This window comes from Antechinus flavipes, chromosome 3 (genome assembly GCF_016432865.1).
Source record: "Antechinus flavipes isolate AdamAnt ecotype Samford, QLD, Australia chromosome 3, AdamAnt_v2, whole genome shotgun sequence".
NCBI lineage: Eukaryota > Metazoa > Chordata > Mammalia > Dasyuromorphia > Dasyuridae > Antechinus > Antechinus flavipes.
The window spans coordinates 623,816,803-623,829,178 of NC_067400.1; the positions used below are offsets into that span (position 1 = coordinate 623,816,803).

Consider the following 12,376-nt stretch of genomic DNA (forward strand, 5'->3'; position numbering starts at 1 on the left):
CATGATACTAAGACATTATTTACCTACGAGAACACGCTTCCCTTTTCCAGCTCCACGTCTGTGTGAGACTGGCAGAAGCAGAAGCAGATATGAGAACCCAACTGCCCTTCTGGGAGCCAGGCATTAGAGAGATTTGTACCGACCTATAGCACAATGAGCGCTCTTCGGCCTGGGTTTTTTTTTTAATTTGGAAGTTATAGTGGTTTTTTTTACTCAACATGTAATAGATTGATTATTATTTTATGCAAATCAATATAATTATTAAATCCACTGTGTATATTATATATTAAATGTTAATTATTAAAAATATATCAGTTTCTATTTCTAATAGAAACTATTACTTATTATTTACTATTTTACTATTCACTATTATTTCCGTATTTCTAATATGGTAAGAGATAAAACCCCCGTTAGCCAGAAAGCTTGTGATTTTTCTGAGAGTGTAAAGGGTCCTGAGATGGAAAAGTTTGCAAGCCCCTGACCTAGAGCCTAACATGATGTTCTAAGGTAGTGAGCATGTGGGGTCCACTCTCCCGTTCATTCATTTACACCAAGAGGTTGAGCCTTGCCCAGGGCCACGAGGGGAACGTCTGAGGTGAGTCCCGACCGCCCTCTGGGCACTGGGCCCCTGCTGCCAGGCGGGCAGAGGGAGGGCCGAGAGGAGCCCGGGATGGACAGCCGAGAGGACCCTGGGGGGCGGAGAACGCGAAGGGAAGCCGAGGATGCAGAGAAATGTGGACAGATGGACGGAGCCCGAGGTGTGGCCTGCGGGACTTGGAGGAAGGCAGCACCCGGCTCCCCCGCCCCCTCCCCCCTACCCCACCACAAACACAGCCCACTCCGGCCGGTCTTGACCTTTTATTCCACAAGCCAGAAGCAGGGCTGGGACCCCGGGGGCTCACGCCGGGGCCTCCCCAGGCCGGGGCTGCTTCCTCCTGCTCCACCACCTGACCAGGGTCTTGGTCCCCCACCTTCCGAAGAAGAGCAGACTCAGCCCCGCCAGGCTCAGCTGGGCCAGGTTGAAGAAGAAGGCAGGAGAGACAACGTGGCGCGCGGCTCTCACTTCGGAGTGGGGGGACAAAGGATTCAGAGCTGGGGGTGCTCCCCACACACAGAAGTGACGCCCTGAGGGGCTCAACCCCTCTCCGAGCCCGCGTCAAGGCCAGGAAAGGCCGGGCCGGGCTCGGGCCACTGCTGAGTGCGGACCCCAGCGTCTGGGAGCTCTGAGGCCGGGGTCCCGTTCTCCCCCTCCCTGGGGCGGAGGGGCTCTCACCTGTCATCTCCAGCATCAGCGCCTTGCTGGGGTGAGACCAGAGGTATGGGGAGAAGGGGGAGTGCCCGTAGCAGTAGTAGGGACCCACATGGTCCTGGGTCATTGCCTGGATCCGGAAGCTGATCACAGAGCGACTGCTGTTCATCCTCAGGAGGGGCCTGCGCTCCCGGGCCACGGCAAAGTGGGGGAGACCCAGGTGGGACTGGCAGAGCAAGGCCACGCTCCTCCCCCCGGCCACCGCCCGGCCCAGCTCGGCCCAGAAGGCAGGCGGGGGGTACAGCCCTGCGGAGAGACAAAGCCGGGAGCTGGGCCGCCAGGGGGCTGGCTGCTCTCAGATGGGGCTCCGGGGAAGGGGCTGGGGGAGCCGGCCTTGGGGAGGGGCTCGGGGGAAGGGGCTGGGGGGCCATCAGGGAGCCCACCTTGGGGAGGGGCTCGGGGCTCACCCGTCACCACCAGCTCCACGGGCAGACTGGGTCTGGACCAGGAGGCCTTGTACAGGTAGCGGCAGGTGTAGAGGCCCCCGGAGGCCTCTGAGATGTGGCCGATGAAAAAGGAGACCTGGTTCCAGAAGAAGAAGCTGTTTGGCGCCTTTTCGCCCAGACTGGTGAGGACGCCTTCCTTCTGCAGCCGGAAGCGGCTGGCCTAGACTGGAGCCGAGCACTGCAGGGCCATGTAGGAGCCCCTCCGGACCAGCGGGGAGGGCTCCACAGAGAGGACCGGCCTGTGGGACCCTGGAGTGGAAGGGAGTCAGAGCTGGGGGCTCCGGGAGAGGCCCACCCCCATCCCCACACAGCCCCCCTGGGAGGTGGAGGAGAACCACGCCAGGGCCGAGGGAGCTGCTGCTGGGGCTGAGGACTCACCCTCCGGGGACCTCTGGTTCTGGCCCAGACACAGCCCTGCAGGAGAGGCCCCCAAGAGTCGGCTAGTTCCCCTCGTGCCCCCGCCCGAGCGCCCCGCGCCCCCCACCCCAGCTCCCCTCCCAGGGCCCGGGCCAGTACTGCAGTGACCGCCCGGTGAGGGGCCCGGGTCTCACCAAGGCAGAGCAGGACGCAGAGCCCCGGCCCCATGCTCTTGGCCAAGCTGAAGCCCGGGGGGATGGGGAGCACCCGGGCCCGTGGGGGGGGGGGAGCACCCGGGCCCGTGGGGGAGGGGGAGCACCCGGGCCCGTGGGGGAGGGGGCACCAGGGCCCGTGGGGGGGGGGAGCACCGGGCCCGTGGGGGAGGGGGCACCAGGGCCCGTGGGGGGGGGGAGCACCGGGCCCGTGGGGGAGGGGGAGCACCCGGGCCCGTGGGGGGGGGAGCACCCGGGCCGTGGGGGGGGGGAGCACCCGGGCCCGTGGGGGAGGGGGAGCACCCGGGCCCGTGGGGGGGGGGAGCACCCGGGCCCGTGGGGGGGGGAGCACCCGGCCCGTGGGGGGGGGGAGCACCCGGGCCCGTGGGGGAGGGGGCACCAGGGCCCTGCCATTGGCCTTGACTTCCCCCACATGACCGGCCCCGCGCTACCACGACCAGCCACCCGGGGGCGCTGCGGGGCAAGTCCCGCCCTGCGCTGTTGGCGGAGTTGGGGACTGATCCCCGTCCCGGACGCAGGGGGGGCTCTGGGCAAGCGCCGTGGGGCCGCGTGTGCGAGGGGCCCCGCTGCCGGCTCTGCCTCCCTGAGAGACCAGAGGAAAGCGGGGCGCGCCCGCTCGCACGGAGACGGTGACAGCGGCGGCGCCCCCGGAGGCCGGGTCTCCGAACCGGAGAAAGGCAAAGGCTCCTCCCCAGCGGGTGCTCAGAGCCATCCCGCCCCCCGCCCCCCACTTCTCCCCCCCTTTCCCCACCCCCCCGTCACACCTTCTCATCTCCTTGGAGCCAGGGCTGGCTTCTGGAAAGGGCCAGAGGGATCACGGCCATGTTCCCCGGCCAGCCCCCGGGACCCTTCCCGGAAAGCGCGCTCAGGTTTCCCAGTGAACAAGAAGCTCTAGACCCCTGGTGCTGGGCTTGGCCCCCGGGTACCCGGCTGCTTCTGCTCCGCGCCCCCTCCTCTTCCCGCTGTCCCCCCAGACACGCCCACTCCTTTCCTCTGGCCCCTCGGAGGCCGCCCTCCTCACCGGATCCTGCTGGAGGGCGTCCGTCCCCCCGGGCCATCCTCTCCGCTCAGATGTCCCAGGGCCCTTCCCAAGGCCGGCTCTGACCCTTCGGGCACCTCCGGGAACAAGCGCAAAATCCTCTGCTTCCCGTTTGGAGCAAACGCGCGAGGCAGCCCCCCCCCAGGACCACCAGTGAGGCTGGCCTCCGACAAAGCCTCCCAGCTTCAGACGGTTTCTGACACCGGGCTCCATGTTGGGCACCCACCCACCTCCCTCTCCTGGTCTTCCTCTAGTCCCGTTAAACCCCCCAGGGACAGGAAGCCTCTTCTGATCTTTAATGCTAGTCCCTGCCCAAGCTGCAATGGCATTTTCTCCAGTCCTGAATATGTTCCTTTTTCATAACCCCCCAGCAGGCCGTGGGCTCCATGTGTAACCCCCAGCAGGCCACGGGCTCCATGTGTAATCCCCAGCAGGCCACAGGCTCCTTTGTAACCCCCAGCAAGCCACAGGCTCCTTTGTAACCCCCAGCAGGCCACAGGCTCTGTGTGTAACCCCCAACAGGCCGTGGGTTCCATGTGTAACCCCCAGCAGGCCACGGGCTCCATGTGTAACCCCCAGCAGGCCACAGGCTCCTTTGTAACCCCCAACAGGCTGCAGGCTCCATGTGTAACCCCCAGCAGGCCACGGGCTCCATGTGTAACCCCCAACAGGCTGCGGGCTCCATGTGGTAACCCCCAGCAGGCCATGGGCTCTGTGTGTAACCCCCAGCAGGCTTCAGGCTTCATGGGTAACCCCCAATAGGCCAGGTGTCCATGTGGTAACCCCCAGCAGGCCACAGGCTCCTTTGTAACCCCCAACAGGCCGTGGGTTCCATGTGTAACCCCCAGCAGGCCACAGGCTCCTTTGTAACCCCCAACAGGCCGCAGGCTCCGTGGGTAACCTCAGCAGGCTGTGGGCTCCATATATAACCCACAACAGGCCGGGGCTCCTTGAAGGTAGGGAGTGTTTGTTCAGAGGAGCTGCCTTTTTTTCTTTTTGAACATCTCCAGTGCTTGGGGCAGTGGTTTGGGGCTGAGGGCTGACAGGGGCCATAACCACGCTGGGGGGTTGGGGGAATCGGCCATCAGGAAGGATCTGGCCCCGTTCCCCCCCACTCCCCCACCCCGTATATTTACACCTTTTATTTCCTCGAAGAGCCCTCACCTCCCCCTCCCTCAGAGAGCCATCCCAGGAACAAATAAAAAGGCAGGGGGAGAGAGAGAGGAAGAGGGGGAGAGAGAGAGGAAGAGGGGGAGAGAGGAAGAGGGGGGGAGAGAGAGGAAGAGGGGGAGAGAGAGGAAGAGGGGGAGAGAGAGAGAGGAAGAGGGGGAGAGAAAGGAAGAGGGGGAGAGAGAGGAAGAGGGGGGGAGAGAGAGGAAGAGGGGGAGAGAGAGAGGAAGAGCGGGAGGGCGGGAAGAGATCGGCAGCTTATCAGAAGTCCCGAACGAGCCCCCAAATCTAAGAGTTTGCGCTCCCTTGGTGCCCCTCTCCAGGGAGGGAGGGCAGCGTTTTCTCGCTCCCTTTCCATTCTGCCCCCCCCCCCCATGATGACACGCGCTGGCTTCCGGCTGGGGCTTGGAGGTTTTCTTGTTCCTTCCTTTCGAGGTCACCGGCTAAGTCTCTTGTTCGGCTCGGCTTCCTCCGGGGTGCCTCAGTTTCCCGCGACGTCCTTATTCCCCACGTGACCCGTCGCCCCGAGACCAGAGGCGCGGAGTGGTCGCGGGCAGGCAGGGCTGGGGCGGGCTGGAGCACGCCGGGAGTTCCCTGCTGCCCGCTTCCCAGTCAGACCTCCTCCCGGAGGAGCTTCACACCCATGTCCGGGCAGAAACGGGCGCGTGTGCGCCGGAGACCTCCCGCGAAGCTTGGCGCAGACCGGCTCTCCCCGGCTCTTCCCGGCTCTCCCCGGTTCTCCCCGGTTCTTCCTGGCTCTCCCCGGGCTCCCTCCCGTTCTCCCCGGCTCTCCCCGGCCTCCTTCCGGTTCTCTCCGGTTCTCCCCGGCTCTTCCCGGCTCTCCCCGGTTCTCCTCGGTTCTCCCCGGCCTCCCTCCGGTTCTCTCCGGTTCTCCCCGGCTCTCCCCGGTTCTCCCCGGCCTCCCTCCGGTTCTCCCCGGTTCTCCCTGGCTCTCCCCGGGTTCCCTCCCGTTCTCCCCGGCTCTCCCCGGCTCTCCCCGGGCTCCCTCCGGTTCTCCTCGGTTCTCCCCGGCTCTCCCCGGCTCTCCCCGGCTCTCCCCGGCTCTCCCCGGCCTCCCTCCGGTTCTCCCCGGTTCTCCCCGGCTCTCCCCGACCTCCCCCCGGCTCTTGCCGGCCTCCGGCACCCCGGACCAGGGGCTGGAGTAGAGGGACACCTAGTGGACAAAACAGGCGGAGCATGCCCTTTCTGCTCGATCAATAGCTCACTTCCCCACAGGTAGAGGGGAGAGGGCAGCGGACACGTTGGAGCCAAGGGCACGGGGTGGGGGGGAAGGGGCGCCCCCCTCGCCTCCACTCTGTTGGCCGCAGTAGGACTCAGAGCTAGAAGGGGCTTCCGAAACCACCTAGTTCAAGTCCACTGGGAAAAGGAGTCCCAGAGGAGGCGAGGGGGGAAGCGGAAGCTGGAATTGGAACTCGGGTCCTTTGGGGCAGCCGGGAAGGCTCGTCTCTCCGACTTCAAACGCGGCCTCGGACACTTTGTAGCTGTCTGGCCCAGGGGCAAGTCAGGTGACCCCGTTTGCCTCAGTTTCCTTTCCTGTAAAACGAGCTGGAGAAGGGAATGGCTAACTGCTCTGGTATCCCTCCCAAGGAAAGCTCAAGTGGGACCTAACTGGAAAAATCACCAACAACAATCGCCTTTGGCTCCAGGTCCTGATATCAGGAGGGGGAGGAGGGGGAAAGAGGAGAAGGAGGGAGGAGGAAGGAGGGAAGGAGGCGGGGAGGAGGGAGGAGGAGGGGGAAAGAGGAGGGAGAATGAGGAGGAGGGAGGAGGGAGGAGAGCACGGTAGAACGGAGAGGTCTCTGAACCGCAGTAAATCCCAGCATCCTCCCTGGACACGTAGCGTGTGAGCTGGGCTTTAAAGGTTGAGAGAAATTTCAAATGTGGGGATGGCGCGAACCAAAGGGCAGGGGTGGGAGAGCTTGGCCACGCCCCGAAGCCCGAAGGCTCTGCCATCCACGCGTTGGCTCCGGGACGGGCAGGGCGACGACTATAGAGCTGGAAGGGTCCTTAGAGGGAATTGGGTCCAATTCCTTGATTTTACAGATGTGGAAACTGAGGCAGCGAGCAAAGGGAGGCCGCAAGCAGATTGCGGACACTCGGAGAGGAGAGGGCCGTGAGTGTCTGAGGCGGGACCTGCCTCCTGCCGCTCGCTGGCTTTGCCGGGTCCCGAGAAGAGCAGCGATGGCTTGGCAGAAATGCCCCTGGTCCCTGCTGCCCCCGAGGCTCTGAGCTCGGGAGAGCGGTACCTGGCGGTGCTGAGCGCAGACCTGGGGCCTCTGGGAGGAGGAGCGGGGCTGGAGGAGGAGGAGCGGGCTGGAGAAGGAAGAGCGGGCTGGGGGGAGGATGGTGGGGCTGGGGGGAGGATGATGGGGCTGGGGGGAGGATGATGGGTCTGGGGGGAGGATGGTGAGTCTGGGGAGAGGATGGTGGGGCTGGGTCCAGGAGCAGGAGGACCAACCTGCTCAAACTGACAGGAAGGAGGGATCGTCCTGGGCCTGCCTAGTTCCATCCTCACTTTACAGGCTCTGCGTGTTAAACCCCTCCCCCAAGGTTGCGAAGGGGCGTGGTCAAGCCAGGATTTGTACCAGGGCAGGAAATATTGGAGGGAGGATCTGCACTATTGGGGGCTGGCCCGGATGCCCTCTAAAGTCCAGGTTTGGCGGGGGAGGGGAACGAGAAGGGGAGAAAGAGACTCTGGTGGCCACCCACGGCAGTGGCCATTTCGCCGAAAGGAATATCAATGTCAGGGCTCTCCCACTCCCACTGATCCTCCCTCCCTCCCTCCCTGAGGGGCAGAGCACTTGGGACTCTACCCATTGGATAGAGGAGGAAACTGAGGCTCGAGGGATCAGCCAGTGCCCAGCAGGGGCTCCAGAGGCAGGAAGGACATAGGAAAAGGGGGCAGAGCCCAAGGGGATGGAAGAGTTTCTCTTGTACTCCCCGCATCCACGTCAGGACCCCCCTCCATCTGCCCAGCCCCAGGAGCCCTTGAAGCCCCCAGAGCGTGACCAAGCCAAGGCCTCAGAAACCCCCCGGGGTCCCCATGGAAGTCCGGGCTTGTGATCAGGCTGCAGTGTATCACTATACACTCTTCTCCCATAAATTAGGAGTCACAGGGCACCCCCCCCCCCATCTCCCCGGGCCCCCAGCACTCTCACCCCTGCAAAACCTCGAATTTTTCTCCCCAATCCCCTCCCCTGGACAGCCAGTAATCCAGCATAGACTAAACTTTCTTTAACACATCACAAACCACAGTAACTGGAGTAACAACAGGGGCTTGGGACACTAGGCCGGCGTCCTCCATTTCCATTCCCAAGCTTTTTTCCCCACAGCCAGGAAATGCTAAGTGTCCGAGGTCGGATTTGAACTCAGGTCCTCCCGACTTCAGGGCTGGTGCTCTATCCACTGCGCCCCCTAGTGGCCCCTGTAGATTATTTTTCAATTAAATCTAAGGGACTGTCTTTGCCCCACATAGATCCCCAACATATTTGCTATTAGGACAACGTGTTTAAAACGGCAAAAATAAGTTTTTTCTCTTTACGACACTTTGGTCGGGGCTTTTCTATCGTGGCCTTAAACATACCACTGCAAAAGCTGTTTTATAAATAATGTTGGGGAAAAGTGTGGGGAAAATATCGCTCTCTTGATTTGTAAATTATTAAGTGTTAGAATCTCCAGGTTCTAAAAGTAGAAGGAAAGAAAGGAGCAATAGGACTTTTAATTTGGAAGACTATTTTTTTAGGCAACATAAAATAGATCTCTGAGGTTAAGTAGGCAGCCAAGCCTTTTGCAAACGGTTAAAGCTTGGGAATCAAAATGGAGGACGCCGGCCTAGTGTCCCAAGCCCCTGTTGTTACTCCGGTTAATGAGATTTGTAACGTGTTAAAGAAAAGTGCCTACCAGGAGTTGGATAATTTGCTGTTAGAAATGTGAGTTCTTATTTGATTCTTTGGGATTGTGGATTTAATTGTTAAGAGAGTGAAATCCGTCATCAAAAGAAAAGACCCAGTAACCTAGAACTTGCAAAGGAAAAATTTTTAGAAATCAATCTTTAGGTATTTCTGTGCTCTATCGATGTTACTTTTTTTTTCTTGATAACTTTTTATTGACAGAACCTGTGCCAGGGTAATTTTTTACAGCATTATCCCTTGCACTCACTTCTGTCCGATTTTTCCCCTCCCTCCCTCCACCCCCTCCCCCAGATGGCAAGCAGTCTTTTACATGTTGAATAGGTTACAGTATATCCTAGATACAGTATATGTGTGCAGAACCGAACAGTTCTCTTGTTGCACAGGGAGAATTGGATTCAGAAGGTAGAAATAACCCGGGAAGAAAAACAAAAATGCAAACAGTTTACATTCGTTTCCCAGTGTTCCTTCTTTGGGTGTAGCTGCTTCTGTCCATCTTTGATCAATTAAGGCTCTCTTTATCGAAGAGATCCACTTCCATCAGATACATCCTCAAACAGTATCGTTGTTGAGGGATATAATGATCTCCTGGTTCTGCTCATTTCACTTAGCAAGAAATCAATCTTTAAATGGCGTTAGCCTAGGAGTGAGGGAAATTAAACATCTGGTTAATCACCAACTTTTCAAGATAAATATGTAGAAAGCCCATATTAAACCTAACACTATACACAAATATATGGAAATGGAATACACACACACACACACACATATGAGATCTCTACCTGGGAAATCTTGTTGAGCTTCCAAAAGAGAACCCCCCAAGAGGCTGGGGTCACATCTGGCACCTCCAGGTGTCTCAAAAGAATCTGCAGGTTTGAACCCATCTCCAAGTCAAGGGGCAAAGTTTATTGTAATTGTAACATCAACTGAAGTGGGCTGAGTTCCAAAAGGATTTAGCAAAGAACCAGGAGCAAGAGGGAGAATGGATTTATAGGAAAAGACCGAGTGATCCAATTCTTCGAGTCACTGATCTGCTAATTTTATGGCTTGGGGATACAACTGAGGAGTGGTCTGGTATGCATCTCAATATTGAATTTTATGGTCTAAAATAGTAGTCTGTATGCCCCTCACCATTGTCTCAGAAACGCTTTACACTGACCAACAGATTGTTATCTGGCAGTCAGGAAAGTTTCTAGGACTACACTATAGTATTTCCAAGACCAGGAGACTTTAGGATTATCGATGGACAGATTGTTAAAACAACAGTACTCTAAGGTCAGAGGACCTCAGGATTCTGCTATATCTTACCTAAAGTCTAGGGAAAGAAATATATCACTACATTATTATATTCCCAAGGCCAGGAGGAGACTTTAGCATCATTGACAGATTGTTAGAACAATAGCCCTCCTAAAGTCTAGGGAAAGAAATCTATAACTATATTATTATGTTCCCAAGGCCAAAAGACTTTACGATCAACAGACAGATTGTTAGAATAGTAGCACTCCAAGGTCAGAGGATCTCAGGATTATTTTACCTAAAGTCTAGGGAAATAAATATATAACTACATTATTATATTCCTAAAGCCAGAAGACTTTAGGATCACTGACAGACAGAATGTTAGAACAATAATTCTCCAAGGTTGGGGACCTCAGGATTACTGCTATATTTCCCCTAGAAGCTATGTCCTATCAATTTCCTAGCATATCTAGTTTGAAATCCTAGAAAATCAAAGCTAAAATACTCCAGGCCGCTCCTTTTATAAATCTCAGATATTTAAAAGAGGCAAGGAATTGAGAATCAAATTCTTTAAGGAAGCAAGGGAAAAGCTTTTGTGAAGATGGGGGGGAAATAAATATATGAATTTATGGATAATAATCTTTTTCTTTTGAAGTGCTGAGTGCTGGACCTTGGAAATCAAAATGTTACCATTAGCGATTATAAATCTGGATTTGATTTGATTTAAGCCAAAATCTGTCCTGAAGGAAATAGTAAAAACAGAGTCTGAATGTGCTCTTCTAACAGGATAATTATAGTAAATTAGAACCTAACACAAAAGACATTTCTTATTTGGTATTAAGGAATTTGTTAACTATATGACCCCATCAAAGTTACCTTATATCTGTTTACTTCTGTTTACTGTTCTGTAAAAGGAGAATAATAGCACCCAAGGTTGTTGTGAGGATCACATGATTATAAAGTGCTTAGCATAGAGTTATATGAATGTCAACTGTTTTTATCATCTCTTTAATTAGATGTAATTGCTTCACACTTGATATGTTACATGGATTTTTAATGTGATCAATATACATTGCCAATGGTGATGAGATGAATGCTTTTCTGTATAAGGTAATATGGATGCACACTTATCTGAATTGAGGCTACCTGATTGGTAATGGGTTTTGTGTAAAGTTTAAAATACATGATATTATTTTTGATATTGTCTAAATTTTCTTATGTTATGCAATCCAGTAAGCTATTAGCTATGATTTAAAAAATTTCTAGTGATATATTTTATATCAGAGTAAATTTATACTCTAGAATAAGACAAAAGAAAGAACATGTTTAAAGATCTGGTAAATTTTGTGATTGTGATAAGATGAACTTAATTGGGTATAATTATTTTGGCTTAGAAAAATTGAATATCCTCCCCATCGAAAACGTCTTTAACTAGAGGGGGATGGTATTTAGGAATTTATGATGATTAGGGATTTATTTTGGTTTTTATGGAACTTTTGGGATGTATTTATGATCCTTCAAAAATTTACATCAACTTAACTTTGATAAATACCAATTTTAAGGATTTACTTTTATTTTAAAGTTGAATAAAAGATAGTTGTAAGACTAGAGGTTTCCAATTAATTTATTTCATGAAACTCTAATAATCTTTTTAATATCATGATAAATTTTAAGCTGTTTTAAGAAAAACAAATACTTTTAGGAAAGAATATTCAAGTAAATAAAAATCTTGTATATTTTTTGAGAATGGATTGTAGAAGGCCTGATGATTTTTTTTTTTTTGTAAACAGCTGTAATTATTAGTGAGATTATTGGAGAAAGTTTTTTAGGACCTTGAATATTCTTTGTGAGTTTCATTCTTAGGTTGGTTGTGTCCTTGGACCAGCTTTCAAAGGGTACTTGAAGACAAAAACGTAGAGTCAGCAGCTCAGTGGAAGCAGTATTTAACGTCTAAGGCTTGTGAAGATCTGTCCCTGGGAATAAGGTAGGGTTGGATTTTTCTTAATTTATTTTCCCCTATGAGAAATCTGTCTACCTGGTTCCATGTGCTAGGAGGCTATTTATAGTGGCGTAGGCCTTGAAGACCAATTTTGATGCTGTTAAAAGCATATGTCTGCTTACAGCTTTTACAGCAAAATTTCTATTATCAGGGTAAGCTAACAGTAAAAGCTTATTTTTGCAATACTGAATCTATGAGTTAGACTGATCTTAAGGCAACTGCATTATTATAATAAGCTGCAAGTGGGAAAGATCTGAATTTGTGTCTCAGCAAGAGTTAAATTAATGCCTAAACTTGTCATATATATAATATTCATTTCCTGAAGTTTCTCATTCTTTCAAAATGATTTGGATAAAAAAAAATGATATGGATACAGAAGTTTATGAAACAAAGATCTAAATCTATTCATTTGTCAGGTTTAAGTCAAAAATCTCTATTTTTTTGGTTTTAAGGAATAGGATTTCAATACAGACAGTTATGTTAGTGATAAATAATAATTTATAAATAATATAAAATTCATTAATACATTATCATGTATTAATGCAATTGTGTATTATTCTATAATTAATATTAATTCATTAATACATTCATTGATAAATAATATAAAATACATCAATATATGTTGATGGGAGGAAAGAAAAAGCATCTATTTAGCATG

At 53.2% G+C, this 12,376-nt stretch overlaps 1 protein-coding gene across 1 annotated transcript; it reads right to left on the reverse strand.

Moving 5' to 3' along the window:
- Window positions 1-545: 545 nt before the first annotated feature.
- On the reverse strand, window positions 546-2,340 carry LOC127557619 (translation initiation factor IF-2-like). The gene is made up of 4 exons (XM_051990930.1): window positions 2,307-2,340; window positions 1,717-2,128; window positions 1,274-1,555; window positions 546-1,062 (listed from the first exon to the last, which is right to left on the reverse strand). The coding sequence occupies exons 1-4, from the start codon at window positions 2,338-2,340 to the stop codon at window positions 546-548; spliced, it is 1,245 nt and encodes a 414-aa protein (XP_051846890.1).
- Between the last annotated feature and the right edge of the window lie 10,036 nt (window positions 2,341-12,376).

Bases quoted from the DNA above. Each gene is read 5' to 3' on its own strand.
- LOC127557619 (XM_051990930.1), bottom strand. From the start codon at position 2,340: ATGGGGCCGGGGCTCTGCGTCCTGCTCTGCCTTG. The intron at 2,129-2,306 runs GTGAGACCCGGG...CCGGAGGGTGAG, and splicing joins CTGCGTCCTGCTCTGCCTTG to TCCTCAGCCCCAGCAGCAGC. The intron at 1,556-1,716 runs GTGAGCCCCGAG...GTCTCTCCGCAG, and splicing joins CGTGGAGCTGGTGGTGACGG to GGCTGTACCCCCCGCCTGCC.